General features: G+C 42.9%; 1 protein-coding gene across 1 annotated transcript in view; it reads left to right on the top strand.

The window, feature by feature from the left end:
• The window catches only part of LOC110537739 (PDZ and LIM domain protein 4), a 64,873-nt gene that overhangs the window by 15,491 nt on the left and 36,297 nt on the right, over nucleotides 1–13,085 (top strand). Inside the window, exon 2 of the mRNA XM_021624093.2 lies at nucleotides 5,429–5,580. Coding sequence (XP_021479768.1) covers nucleotides 5,429–5,580 — 152 coding nt within the window. The remainder of the gene's footprint in view (nucleotides 1–5,428; nucleotides 5,581–13,085) is intronic.

The following is a 13,085-nucleotide window of genomic DNA, read 5'->3' as shown; positions in this document are numbered from 1 at the left end:
TAAAGGTATTGAAAACAGGGGTGTCAATCATTTTGATCCCTACCTTTTTAAGAATGTTTTTTTATTGTTTATACTTGTTAAACAAAATCTAGAAAAAAAAGCAATTGAGCAATTTCCCCATTATTTGAACATTCAATATATACTGAACAAAAATATAAAAGCAACTAAAATTACAGTTCATAATAAGGAAATCAGTCAATTGAAATAAATTCAATAGGCCCTAATCTATGGATTTCACATGACTGGGCAGGGGCACAGCCATGGGTGGGCCTGGGAGGGCATAGGTCCACCCATTTGGGAGCCATGCCCGCCCACTGGGAAGCCAGACCCAGTCAATCAGAATTTGTTTTTCTACACAAAAGGGCTTTATTAAAGACAGAACTACTCCTCAGTTTCATAATCTGTCCGGGTGGCTGGTCCCGCAGTTGAAGAAGCTGGATGTGGAGATCCTGGGCTGGCATGGTTAAAGTGGTCTGTGGTTGTGAGGCCGGTTGGACGTACGGCCAAATTCTCTAAAACGATGTCAGTATGCCAGTTGCATGCTCCCTCAAAACTTGAGACGTATTGTGTTGGGTTAAAAAGCTGCATATTTTAGAGTGTACTTTTATTCTCCCCAGCACAAGTTGCACCTGTGTAATGATCATGCTGTTTAATCAGGTTCTTGATATGCCACACCTATCAGGTGGATGGATTATCTTGGCAAAGGAGAAATGCTCATTAACAGAGATGTTAACACATTTCTGCACGTCATTTGAAAGAAATAAGCTTTTTATGCCAATGGAAAATGTATGGAATCTTTTATTTCAGCTCATGGACCAACACTTTACATGTTGTGTTTATATTTTTGTTCAGTATACAGTAATTCAGTATTTGAAATATATATTTTATACAGTCATTTTTGCTCATCTTTATTAAGGGTGTCAATAATTCCAGACCCCGCTGTACATCAATTTGATCATGTGGGCAGATGTCATTCTTTGTTGTGTATAATGATTTATCTCTATTGTACCATTTTGTAAACTCTAGATACTGTAACAGTATGAATCTTATTCCTTTTTCCTTCTAGTTCCTCCTAAAATTAGATTTACAGGCCTTTCTCGTTCCCTTGCTGTTTTATGATCTGTGCTTCCCTAATACCATAGTGCTGAACACATTGTCCCTGTGCCACAAAGTTTTCTGTCTGTCACTGTGCCACATATCTAACAAGAGCCATGTGACATACAGCCAAATGAGATTTACTTACATATTGTCGGCCAAGGCGTTCCTGCCTCCACTTCCTCCAGGTTTGAAAGACGTGACATGAGAACCTCTAGAATGAGGCACAAATAGCTGCCACTTCTATCAGCACTTAACGCGTTCAAAATGGTTTCAATTACCTTCAAACAAATGGCAAATGAATGTATACAATTCAGGCACATACTACCGTGTTACTCAGTGAAGTGTCACAAAGAAAGGAGATGGATATTGGTCAATGGAGCGCAGAGGAGTGGACTTTCACTTGCAGAGGAAGGAACAGACATTCAGCTACACAAATTAGATTCAGAACATTACACGCAATGACTAACGCCGCGGTCATACACGCAGCATAATGGGCGACGCCATTCTTCCTCGGCTGCATTGAAGATCAAGCAGGCTCTCCCTGGCCTTGCCTTCTCATTAAAGAAAGAGCCAATGCATTTACTCGACAGCTGCTCCATTGTTTATGGCACTGGCACATTTGAACCTCTTTGTTAGAGTGCAACAATCAAACGGCGTTGGGAATTTTGTAACCTAAAAAGTAATGATTTTCCCCAAATGTCCTCAAGGCCAAGGCAATAACCTTAGTTTCCATCATCCAACAAGCAAGCAAACAAAAGTGGTTGTTTGTCCGGTTGCCAGCATTATTCCTATATTGCACCATGTGAGCCTGTATACAGCAAAGTATGTAGCCTTGCCTAACAGCCAATCGGGACCACAGAGTTAACGGTTCAGATGAATTTCGCCCGTATTTTGGCACACGATGATGACATGACACAATACTATGACCCTGCCCCTTTTCGCATCACACCAAAACTGTTAATCTTGCAGTATCCTAAAAAAAACATACTGTATTTTGGGGCGGAGCTCAGTCTTTGGCAGGCCCCATGGCTTATCTGTGTGACATTATAATGTCATATGCTAACCACCGACAATGTGTTACTGATTAACTGTGTCATTCTGTAAAGGGACCACCTCATAGAGTGACTCAGATTGTTTAGATTGCTCCAGCAACGGAATGGATCATGATGCAATCAAAGTCAGTTAAATATGCCTAAGAAGGGGTATGGACTCTGAAATGTTTTGAATTGCCGATAAATAAAGGCCTGTTGTGGAGATTTAGTGAGGGAACGTGAGTGAGTCACGTCTGGATGGCCATTCATGGCCTGACCCTTAGGTGGTCTTTGTCTCTCTGTAATAACACAACCTCCTACACTGTGACACAGCAGCAAAGCCACATCATCCTCAACATACAGTGTATTCGGAAAGTATTCAGACCCCTTTACTTTTTCCACATTTTGATACGTTACAGCCTTACTCTAAAATGGATTAAATAAATAAAGTCCCCATCAATCGACACACATTACCCCATAGTGACAAAGTGAAACCTGTTTTTTTTTTAGAAATTATTGCAAATGTATTAATAATTAAAAACAGAAATACCTTATTTACATAAGCATTCAGACCCTTTGCTATGAGACTCAAAATTGAGCTCCGGTGCATTCTGTTTCCATTGATCATCCTTGAGATGTTTCTACAACTTTATTGGAGTCCACCTTTGTTAAATTCAATTGATTTGACATGACTCGGAAAGGTAAACACCTCTCTATATAAGGTCCCACAGTTATCAGTGCATGGGAGAAGGGCCTTGGTCTGGGAGGTGACCAAGATGGTCACTCTGACCGAGCTCCAGAGTTCCTCTGTGGAGATGGGAGAATCTTCCAGAAGGACAACCATCTCTGCAGCACTCCACCAATCAGGCCTTTATGGTAGAGTGACCAGACGGAAGCCACTATTTCAGTAAAAGGCACATGACAGCCCACTTGGAGTTTGCCAAAAGACACTTAAAGGACTCCGACCATGAGAAACAAGATTCTCTGGTATGATGAAACCAAGATTGAACTCTTTGGCCTGCATTTCAAGCATCACGTCTGGAGGAAACCTGGCACACTACGGTGAAGCAGGGTGGTGGCAGCATCATGCTGTGGGGATGTTTTTCAGCAGCAGGGACTGGGAGACTAGTCAGGATCGAGGGAGAAATGAATGGGCAAAGTATAGAGATCCTTGATGAAAACCTGCTTCACAGCGCTCAGGACGCCGGACTTGGGTGAAGGTTCACCTTCCAACAGGACAACGACCCTAAGTACACAGTCAAGACAACGCAGATTTGGCTTCGGGACAAGTCTCTGAATGTCCTTGAGTGTCCCAGCCAGAGCCTGAACCGGAGTTGTGCAGCAACTGACAGAGCTTGAGAGGATCTGCAGAGAAGAATGAGAGAAACTTACCAAATACAAGTGTGCCAAACTTGTAGCGTCGTACCCAAGAAGACTCGAGGCTGTAATCGCTGCCAAAAGTGCTTCAACAAAGTATTGAGTAAATGGTCTGAATACTTATGTAAATGTGCCAAAATGTCTAAGAATGTGTTTTTGCTTCGTCATTATTGGGTATTGTGTGTAGATTTTAAGATGGAAAAAAAACTATTTTAATACATTTTAGAATAAGGCTGTGATGTAAAAAAATATATAAAAAAATTGGAATGCTTTCCAAATGAACTTTAGCTCTGTTTACTCAGACCAAGTCAGATCCCACGCCAGTGACCCCTCAGTTTACCGAAACTGGGACTGCCTGTGACTGAGAAGGGAGTCAGAGACTGTACATTTTGTCATTTAACACTGAAACACATCTCAGCGATGAGTTTTTCATGGACAATGAATTTACGTGCATTTCTTCATATCAAAGCAAAGCTCAGTGTGCCAGCCTGCTCCCCTGTTGCAGAAGCACTTTTTCTCTGTAGATAATGCGAGGTGATGTCGATAATCTTCAGGTCATTGTTCAAATGCAATTTCATTTGCGTAATGTGAGACATTAACATTGTTTTCACAGTTCATGTACTCAAATCGTTAAACAGTTGGCTGCCATTGAATTGATTTATTTTGTCAAAATGTTCTTTTAACACAAAGTTGTTTCAACCATTGGTTCCAATGATAATACATCCTAATGTCACTTGCAGACAGCATCAGGGTAATAGGCCATATTTGTTATGAGATCGCGTTGGGATTGCTCTTCTATAAAGATGAATGGCTGTGAGACACTTGAAGACATTGATTACAGAATAGTGCGTCTGACATTTTAACAAACTGGAGCTCCATTAGTTGTATGACCGGTTATTAAACCTCTTCCTTCGGCCTGATGTATAGATTGGTTTGGGTTCGGTCCAACAGAAAGTTTACATGTTGCAGGGGAGGTAAAAGAATCCATTCATACGGGCAGGTCATAGAGTAAGACTGGCCTGGTTGTAGGAGGGGACGGAACATTGTGATGCTCTTGGTGGTTTTGTTTAACTGCCAAATCCAGATGTCCGGTGATGCAGGCACAGAAAGAGATGGGAGGATGGCGGGAGGGAGGGGGATCGTTATGGAAAATTGCTGTCATGTGTAAACAATTGTTTCTGTAAAGGTAAAATGTACCCAGAGGAAGGAAGAGAAATCTCTCTCTCTCTCTCAACCCCCCCCCCCTCTCTCTTTCTCCCCCGCCCCTCTTATGGGGCCCAGAAAGACATCCACAGGGGCTTTGTATATATCTGGAGTGAGAGATGACGAAAAGGAACCTGCAATGTATCTCCTAGTATTAGACAGAGGCTAATGTGTGTGTTCTGATGGACAGCACTCATGGGCTTAGTGCATCTCAAATGGCACCCTATTTTGTATACATTGCACTACTTTTGACCAGAGCCCTATGGGTCATAGTAGTACCCTATATTTAACTAGGCAAGTCGGTTAAAAATGCATTCTTATTTACAATGACTGCCTACTCAGGAACAGTGGGCCTTCTTCAGGGGAAGAACAACAGATTATTTTTTACCTTGTCAGCTCGGGGATTCGGTCCAGCAACCTTTTGGTTACTGGCCCAACGCTCTAACCACTAGGCTACCTGCCGCCCTGCTATCACTGTATTAACACTCACTTCAATGTTGTCAAAATTCAAAGAGTTCGAACTGCTAGGCTTACCAATAACGCTTTAAGTGTCTGCTTTCTAATTTTGCTGTGTCACTCACTGCAACTGGCAATATAAAATGTAAACCTACAGTTCTGGGGTGGGTCACATTACAGCCAGAATAGACTGGCTGTATTATTGTATTTTGGCTGGGTGTGGCACTTCCACCCTAATATTTTCTCTTTTGTTTGGTGGTAAGGTGACACCGGGCAGTAAGGCAGCACAGGGGGACCTGTGTCCTGGAGACACCATCCTGGTCATCAATGGGGACAACACAGAGACCATGACACACATGGAGGCCCAGAACAGGATCAAGGCCTGCATTGGGGAGCTCACACTGGCCATCTGCAGGTATGTCTATATGGGAGTGTGACTGTGGGCTCTATTTGAACAAACATAACGCCATGGTAAATCTATGCGTACGCGGTAGCACTATAGGTTCAGGGCAGACATATTTTTGCAATTATCACTATAATCGGTGCACTTGCTGGTGTTGGCACAAAAGGGCTGGGTTTTAATAAATAAACAAGTTGTAGGTGAATTAAGGCTTGGCCCCTCACTGGCCAATCAGAACATGCTCCATGGTGAAATATATATACTTTTTTTTAACAAGGCAAATTAGTTAAGAACCAATTCTTATTTACAATGACGGCCTACACCGCCCAAAACCGGTCGACGCTGGGCCAGTTGTGCTCCGCCCTATGGGACTCAATCACTGCCGGTTATGATAGAGCCTGGATTCAAACCAGGGTGTCTGTTGTGACACCTCTAGCGCTGAGATGCAGTGCCTTAGACCGCTGCACCACTTGGGAGCCCAAATATGTGGCTGCTTCAGGTTGTGTATTTATGGTCTTATGTATGGTCTTGAAATCAACTCAATTTCCAATGTTAGTCCGCTATAGTTTGTTAAATGGCGTAAAGAAATGAAATAACAAAATCTAGACCTATCCCATTTTTGCTAAATAGGTTCATTTGAACCCATTTGCAGTCCACTTTGTTCTAAGTAATTGCATGGTTTCAATAGCATTCGCACTGATATAGGGGCTAGACCTACTGTAAATTGCATTATGGCTGAGCATGGACATGCCAAACATTGTCAATAAGCAAGGTTAAATTAATTATTGATAAGGCCTAAAAAGAGAATTCTAATCAAATTCTATTCAAAACGAAATAACAACTTGTTTTAAATAGGCTGTCACACTTATAGGCACCATCATTTCTCCCCATGGAGAAATGCATAGATAAAAAGGGAATGTCAGCTCACTGTTTTACTCCTTTCAAACTTGATATTTTAATAAAGCTTTGGTTATTAAGATTTATTTCCAAGTGGTCTCAGGAGCCAAACCCTTTATCGACAGTCTTGACTACTTTGCGATTGCATTGGGCAGATAAAAAAATGCCTTAATTGAGAGCCTTCATTTTAATCCTCTGTCCAGTGTCTGTGTTCTTTTGCCCATCTTATTCTTTTCTTTTTATTGGCCAGTCTGAGATATGGCTTTTTCTTTGCAACTCTGCCTAGAAGGCCAGTATCCCGGAGTCGTCTCTTCACTGTTGACGTTGAGACCGGTGTTTTGCGGGTACCATTTAATGAAGCTGCCAGTTGAGTACTTGTGAGGCGTCTGTTTCTCAAACTAGACACTCTAATATACTTGTCCTCTTGCTCAGATGTGCTCCGGGGCCTCCCACTCCTCTTTCTATTCTGGTTAGAGACAGTTTGCACTGTTCTGTGAAGGGAGAAGTACACAGCGCTGTACGAGATCTTCAGTTTCTTGGCAATTTCTTACATGGAATAGCCTTCATTTCTCAGAAGAAGAATAGACTGATGAGTTTCAGAAGAAAGTTCTTTGTTTCTGGCTATTTTGAGCCTGTAATCGAACCCACAAATGCTGATGCTCCAGCCACTCAACTAGTCTGAAGATGGCCAGTTTTATTGCTTCTTTAATCAGTACGACAGTTTTCAGCTGTGTTTAGCATATTTGCAAAAGGGTTTTCTAATGATCAATTAGCCTTTTAAAATGATAAACTTGGATTAGCTAACACAACGTGCCATTGGAACAAAGGAGTGATGGTTGCCGATAATGGGCCTCTGTATGCCTATGTAGATGTTCCATTAAAAATCTGCCGTTTCCAGCTACAGTAGTCATTTACAACATTAACCATGTCTACACTGTATTTCTGATCAATTTGATGTTATTTTAATGGACAACAAAATTTATTTTTTTTCTCTATCTCTCTCTATATATATATACAGTGCCTTGCGAAAGTATTCGGCCCCCTTGAACTTTGCAACCTTTTGCCACATTTCAGGCTTCAAACATAAAGATATAAAACTATATATTTTTTGTGAAGAATCAACAACAAGTGGGACACAATCATGAAGTGGAACAACATTTATTGGATATTTCTGTATTTGGCTCCATCCATCTTCCCATCAATTTTAACCATCTTCCCTGTCCCTGCTGAAGAAAAGCAGGCCCAAACCATGATGCTGCCACCACCATGTTTGACAGTGGGGATGGTGTGTTCAGCTGTGTTGCTTTTACGCCAAATATAACGTTTTGCATTGTTGCCAAAAAGTTCAATTTTGGTTTCATCTGACCAGAGCACCTTCTTCCACATGTTTGGTGTGTCTCCCAGGTGGCTTGTGGTAAACTTTAAACAACACTTTTTATGGATATCTTTAAGAAATGGCTTTCTTCTTGCCACTCTTCCATAAAGGCCAGATTTGTGCAATATACGACTGATTGTTGTCCTATGGACAGATTCTCCCACCTCAGCTGTTGATCTCTGCAGTTCATCCAGAGTGATCATGGGCCTCTTGGCTGCATCTCTGATCAGTCTTCTCCTTGTATGAGCTGAAAGTTTAGAGGGACGGCCAGGTCTTGGTAGATTTGCAGTGGTCTGATACTCCTTCCATTTCAATATTATCGCTTGCACAGTGCTCCTTGGGATGTTTAAAGCTTGGGAAATATTTTTGTATCCAAATCCGGCTTTAAACTTCTTCACAACAGTATCTCGGACCTGCCTGGTGTGTTCCTTGTTCTTCATGATGCTCTCTGTGCTTTTAACAGACCTCTGAGACTATCACAGTGCAGGTGCATTTATATGGAGACTTGATTACACACAGGTGGATTGTATTTATCATCATTAGTCATTTAGGTCAACATTGGATCATTCAGAGATCCTCACTGAACTTCTGGAGAGAGTTTGCTGCACTGAAAGTAAAGGGGCTGAATAATTTTGCACGCCCAATTTTTCAGTTTTTGATTTGTTAAAAAAGTTTGAAATATCCAATAAATGTCGTTCCACTTCATGATTGTGTCCCACTTGTTGTTGATTCTTCACAAAAAAATACAGTTTTATATCTTTATGTTTGAAGCCTGAAATGTGGCAAAAGGTCGCAAAGTTCAAGGGGGCCGAATACTTTGGCAAGGCACTGTATATATACACTGCTCAAAAAAATAAAGGGAACACTTAAACAACACAATGTAACTCCAAGTCAATCACACTTCTGTGAAATCAAACTGTCCACTTAGGAAGCAACACTGATTGACAATACATTTCACATGCTGTTGTGCAAATGGAATAGACAACAGGTGGAAATTATAGGCAATTAGCAAGACACCCCCAATAAAGGAGTGGTTCTGGTAGGTGGTGACCACAGACCACTTCTCAGTTCCTATGCTTCCTGGCTGATGTTTTGGTCACTTTTGAATGCTGGCGGTGCTTTCAATCTAGTGGTAGCATGAGACGGAGTCTACAACCCACACAAGTGGTTCAGGTAGTGCAGCTCATCCAGGATGGCACATCAATGCGAGCTGTGGCAAGAAGGTTTGCTGTGTCTGTCAGCGTAGTGTCCAGAGCATGGAGGCGCTACCAGGAGACAGGCCAGTACATCAGGAGACGTGGAAGAGGCCGTAGGAGGGCAACAACCCAGCAGCAGTACCGCTATCTCCGCCTTTGTGCAAAGAGGAGCAGGAGGAGCACTGCCAGAGCCCTGCAAAATGACCTCCAGCAGGCCACAAATGTGCATGTGTCTGCTCAAACGGTCAGAAACAGACTCCATGAGGGTGGTATGAGGGCCCGACATCCACAGGTGGGGGTTGTGCTTACAGCCCAACAACGTGCAGGACGTTTTTCATTTGCCAGAGAACACCAAGATTGGCAAATTCGCCACTGGCGTCCTGTGCTCTTCACAGAGGAAAGCAGGTTCACACTGAGCACATGTGACAGACGTGACAGTCGGATTCTGGATTCGCCGTGGAGATCGTTCTGCTGCCTGCAACATCCTCCAACATGACCGGTTTGGCGGTGGGTCAGTCATGATGTGCTCGCCAGAGGTAGCCTGACTGCCATTAGGCACCGAGATGAGATCCTCAGACCCCTTGTGAGACCATATGCTGGTGCGGTTGGCCCTGGGTTCCTCCTAATGCAAGACAATGCTAGACCTCATGTGGCTGGAGTGTGTCAGCAGTTCCTGCAAGCGGAAGGCATTGATGCTATGGACTGGCCCGCCCGTTTCCCAGACCTGAATCCAATTGAGCACCTCTGGGACATCATGTCTCGCTCCATCCACCAACGCCACGTTGCACCACAGACTGTCCAGGAGTTGGCGGATGCTTTAGTCCAGGTCTGGGAGGAGATCCCTCAGGAGACCATCCGCCACCTCATCAGGAGCATGCCCAGGCATTGTAGGGAGGTCATACAGTCACGTGGAGGCCACACACACTACTGAGCCTAATTTTGACTTGTTTTAAGGACATTACATCAAAGTTGGATCAGCCTGTAGTGTGGGTTTCCACTTTAATTTTGAGTGTGACTCCAAATCCAGACCTCCATGGGTTGATAAATTTGATTTCCATTGATAATTTTTGTGTGATTTTGTTGTCAGCACATTCAACTATGTTGTGGCAGCGAGGCAGGTCGTTATTGTGTTGGACTAGTTAACTGTAAGGTTGCAAGATTGGATTCCCCGAGCTGACAAGGTGAAAGTCTGCCTTTCTGCCCCTGAACGTGGCAGTTAACCCACTGTTCCTAGGCCGTCATTGAAAATAAGAATGTGTTCTTAACTGACTTGCCTAGTTAAATAAAGATTTTAAAAAAAAGGCAAATCGGCTCCTAAAAATTCTGATTTCCGATTGTTATGAAAACTTGAAATCGGCCCTAATTAATCGGCCTCTAGTTGGAACATTACTGCCGGGCTTCCATTCAGCCACAAGAGCATTAAGGTCGGGCACAGATGTTGGGCGATTAGAGGTCTAAGGCACTGCATCACAGTGCTAGAGGTGTCACTAAAGACCCTGGTTCGATTCCAGGCTGTATCACAACCGGCCGTGATTGTGAGTCCCATAGGGCAGCGCACAAATGGCCCAGCATCGTCCGGGTTAGGGTTTGGCCGGGGTAGGCCATCATTGTATTTAGGAATTTGATCTTCACTGACTAGCCTAGTTAAAAAAAGGTTAAATAGAATTTTCTTTAAATAATAATTTGACCTGGCTCGCAGTCGGCTTTCCAATTAATCCCAAAGGTGTTCAACAGGGTTAAGGTCAGGACTCTGTGCTGGCCAGTCAAGTTCTTCCACACCGATCTCAACAAACCATTTCTGCATGGACCTTGCTTGGTGCACGTGGGCATTGTCATGCTGAAACAGGATTAGGCCTTTCCCAAACTGTTATCAGAAAGTTGGAAGCACAGAATCGTCTAGAATGTCATTGTATGCTGTAGCATTAAGATTTCTCTTCACTGGAACAAAGGGGCCTAGCCCGAACCATGAAATACAGACCCAGACCATTATTCCTTATCCACCAAACTTTACAGTTGGCCCTATGCATTCGGGCACGCAGAGTTCTTTTGGCATCCACCAAACTCAGATATGTCTGTCGGACTGCCGCTGAGCTCTCCAGGAAGTCCATTATACTGCCAGTGTTTGTCTATGGAGATTGCATGGCTGTGTGCTCGGTTTTATACACCTGTCAGCAATGGGTGTGGCTGAAATAGCCAAATCTACTAATTTGAAGGGCTGTCCACATAGTTTTGTAAATATTGTGTATAATGCTCTTTTCAATCACTCGTGGAAGCCAGTCAAAGTGATCAATTCTCTACCCCAACAGAGCACCCTTGCATCACATCCAGTAAGGCATACACATTGTGGCAGAGCATGGACTCCTACATGGATAGTTAGATTGATATTGTATATTCAGCAGCTTATGATGGGTGAAATGGCTTTTTCCACTGCTTACAGCAATGTATAATTCTTAGTTCAGGAACATTGGGGATGAGTCTTTGGTATTGGAGATGACAGGAGCATTATGATGTAATGCAACACAGCAAATTCTCTATTTCAATGGAAATCGTCAGTCTAAACAGCCAGTTGTCATTTAGAAGGGAGAACTCAGAAATGGGATTGAAGCAGAGTGGAAGATTAGTATTTTTCTCAGCTTTCCAATAGACAGTTTGAAACTCCCAGATGAGAAGAGTAGCCTACTGCGGTTTGGAATAGGTTTGGGATGACAACAGATCCAGGATGAAAATGTCCTCTTTCCTTCTAGGATAGTGAAGGGAACATTAGACCCAGAATGGTACTAATCGTCAGCCTGGAGCAGACTTTGCACATGCAATGGAAAGGAAAGGAGAATCAGCCTGATTTCCACATCCATGGGTAACCTGATCCATCAGATGAGCAGGAGACATGGAGTTGTGTTTGAGCTCAATGTTTTATCCTGTCAGAAGAAACTTTCAGTTTTTGTGTAGAATCCAGAATGTGCTTTCCCTCTAAATGCTCCGGCCTCTCTGTGAAGCGGTCCGTAAATCAGAATGAGCGTTAAGTGGTACAGTATATCCACATAGGAATAGGACATTTATTTAAGGATACACGAGGTTGAGTTTAGTGCAATCTCGAGTGGGAACCGAAAGGTCCACTGCTGTAGAGAGCCACAACACAAGGTAAGCGATGTCGAGTTTACATAAAGGTACTTTCATGCTTTTAAACGGATCTTGACTGATCTTAAATCATAACCTGCATCAATCAAAATGTATCTTTACTTTATTAGCCTCTACCTCATGAAATTCATGCACTTTTCAATCGGTCATGAGCAAATGATTAGGGAAACCATAACTGGAGATTAGAGATGGAATGCCAGCCAACCACACCGGCAGGAGCAAAAAAGTTAATACTTTTTCGCATTCTTTACTATTCTCCACGGCATAATGAGAACATTTGAAATTCAGGTCACATGACGGCATGGTGAACACAGCAGCAGCCCCGGTATTTACTGGTATGTGACCTTTTTCACTACACCATTGGGTAATTGCTGTTGGCCTGGGCTGCTGAATCCAGGGAGTGTGTGTTGCGCAGATAAGTATGTACCCTTTGCTCCAACCCCAGATGCTAGCATACATGTGCAGTTAGTTTCAGCGAGAGGTATGAGGGAGTGAGCAAGGGAGTGAGGGAGCGAGAGCAAGAGAATCCACTTGGGCATAAGAATGTTATTTTGCGGCCCAGATTTTACCTGTGTGTGTAGATGGAAATTCAATTACATAGATTGCATGCATCATGTAGCTTAGCTTTGGATTTCTCTCCTAGGCCTAGAGGATATAGGGCACTTCAAGTCCTTCACTTTATGTCATGTAAAAAAAATTATATATTTTAACTGCATGTAACCTCAGTCAGTTGGAAGACGGAAGGGAAATTCCATTCACACTTACAGTAAGCACAAGGGAGGGGAGATTTTGCGTGTCTCAATACGGATAAAGCTGACTTGATTGATTTCTTGACAACAGGAATGTTGTGCTATATGTATAATGACTTGGGCTAATGTTTACTGGAGAGCATTGAACTAGTGCAACCAAAATGAAGT

Source organism: Oncorhynchus mykiss, chromosome 12 (genome assembly GCF_013265735.2).
Source record: "Oncorhynchus mykiss isolate Arlee chromosome 12, USDA_OmykA_1.1, whole genome shotgun sequence".
NCBI classification, from domain to species: Eukaryota; Metazoa; Chordata; class Actinopteri; order Salmoniformes; family Salmonidae; genus Oncorhynchus; species Oncorhynchus mykiss.
The sequence above is the reverse complement of the archived record's forward strand: the minus strand, read 5'-3'. Positions and strand labels throughout refer to the sequence as shown.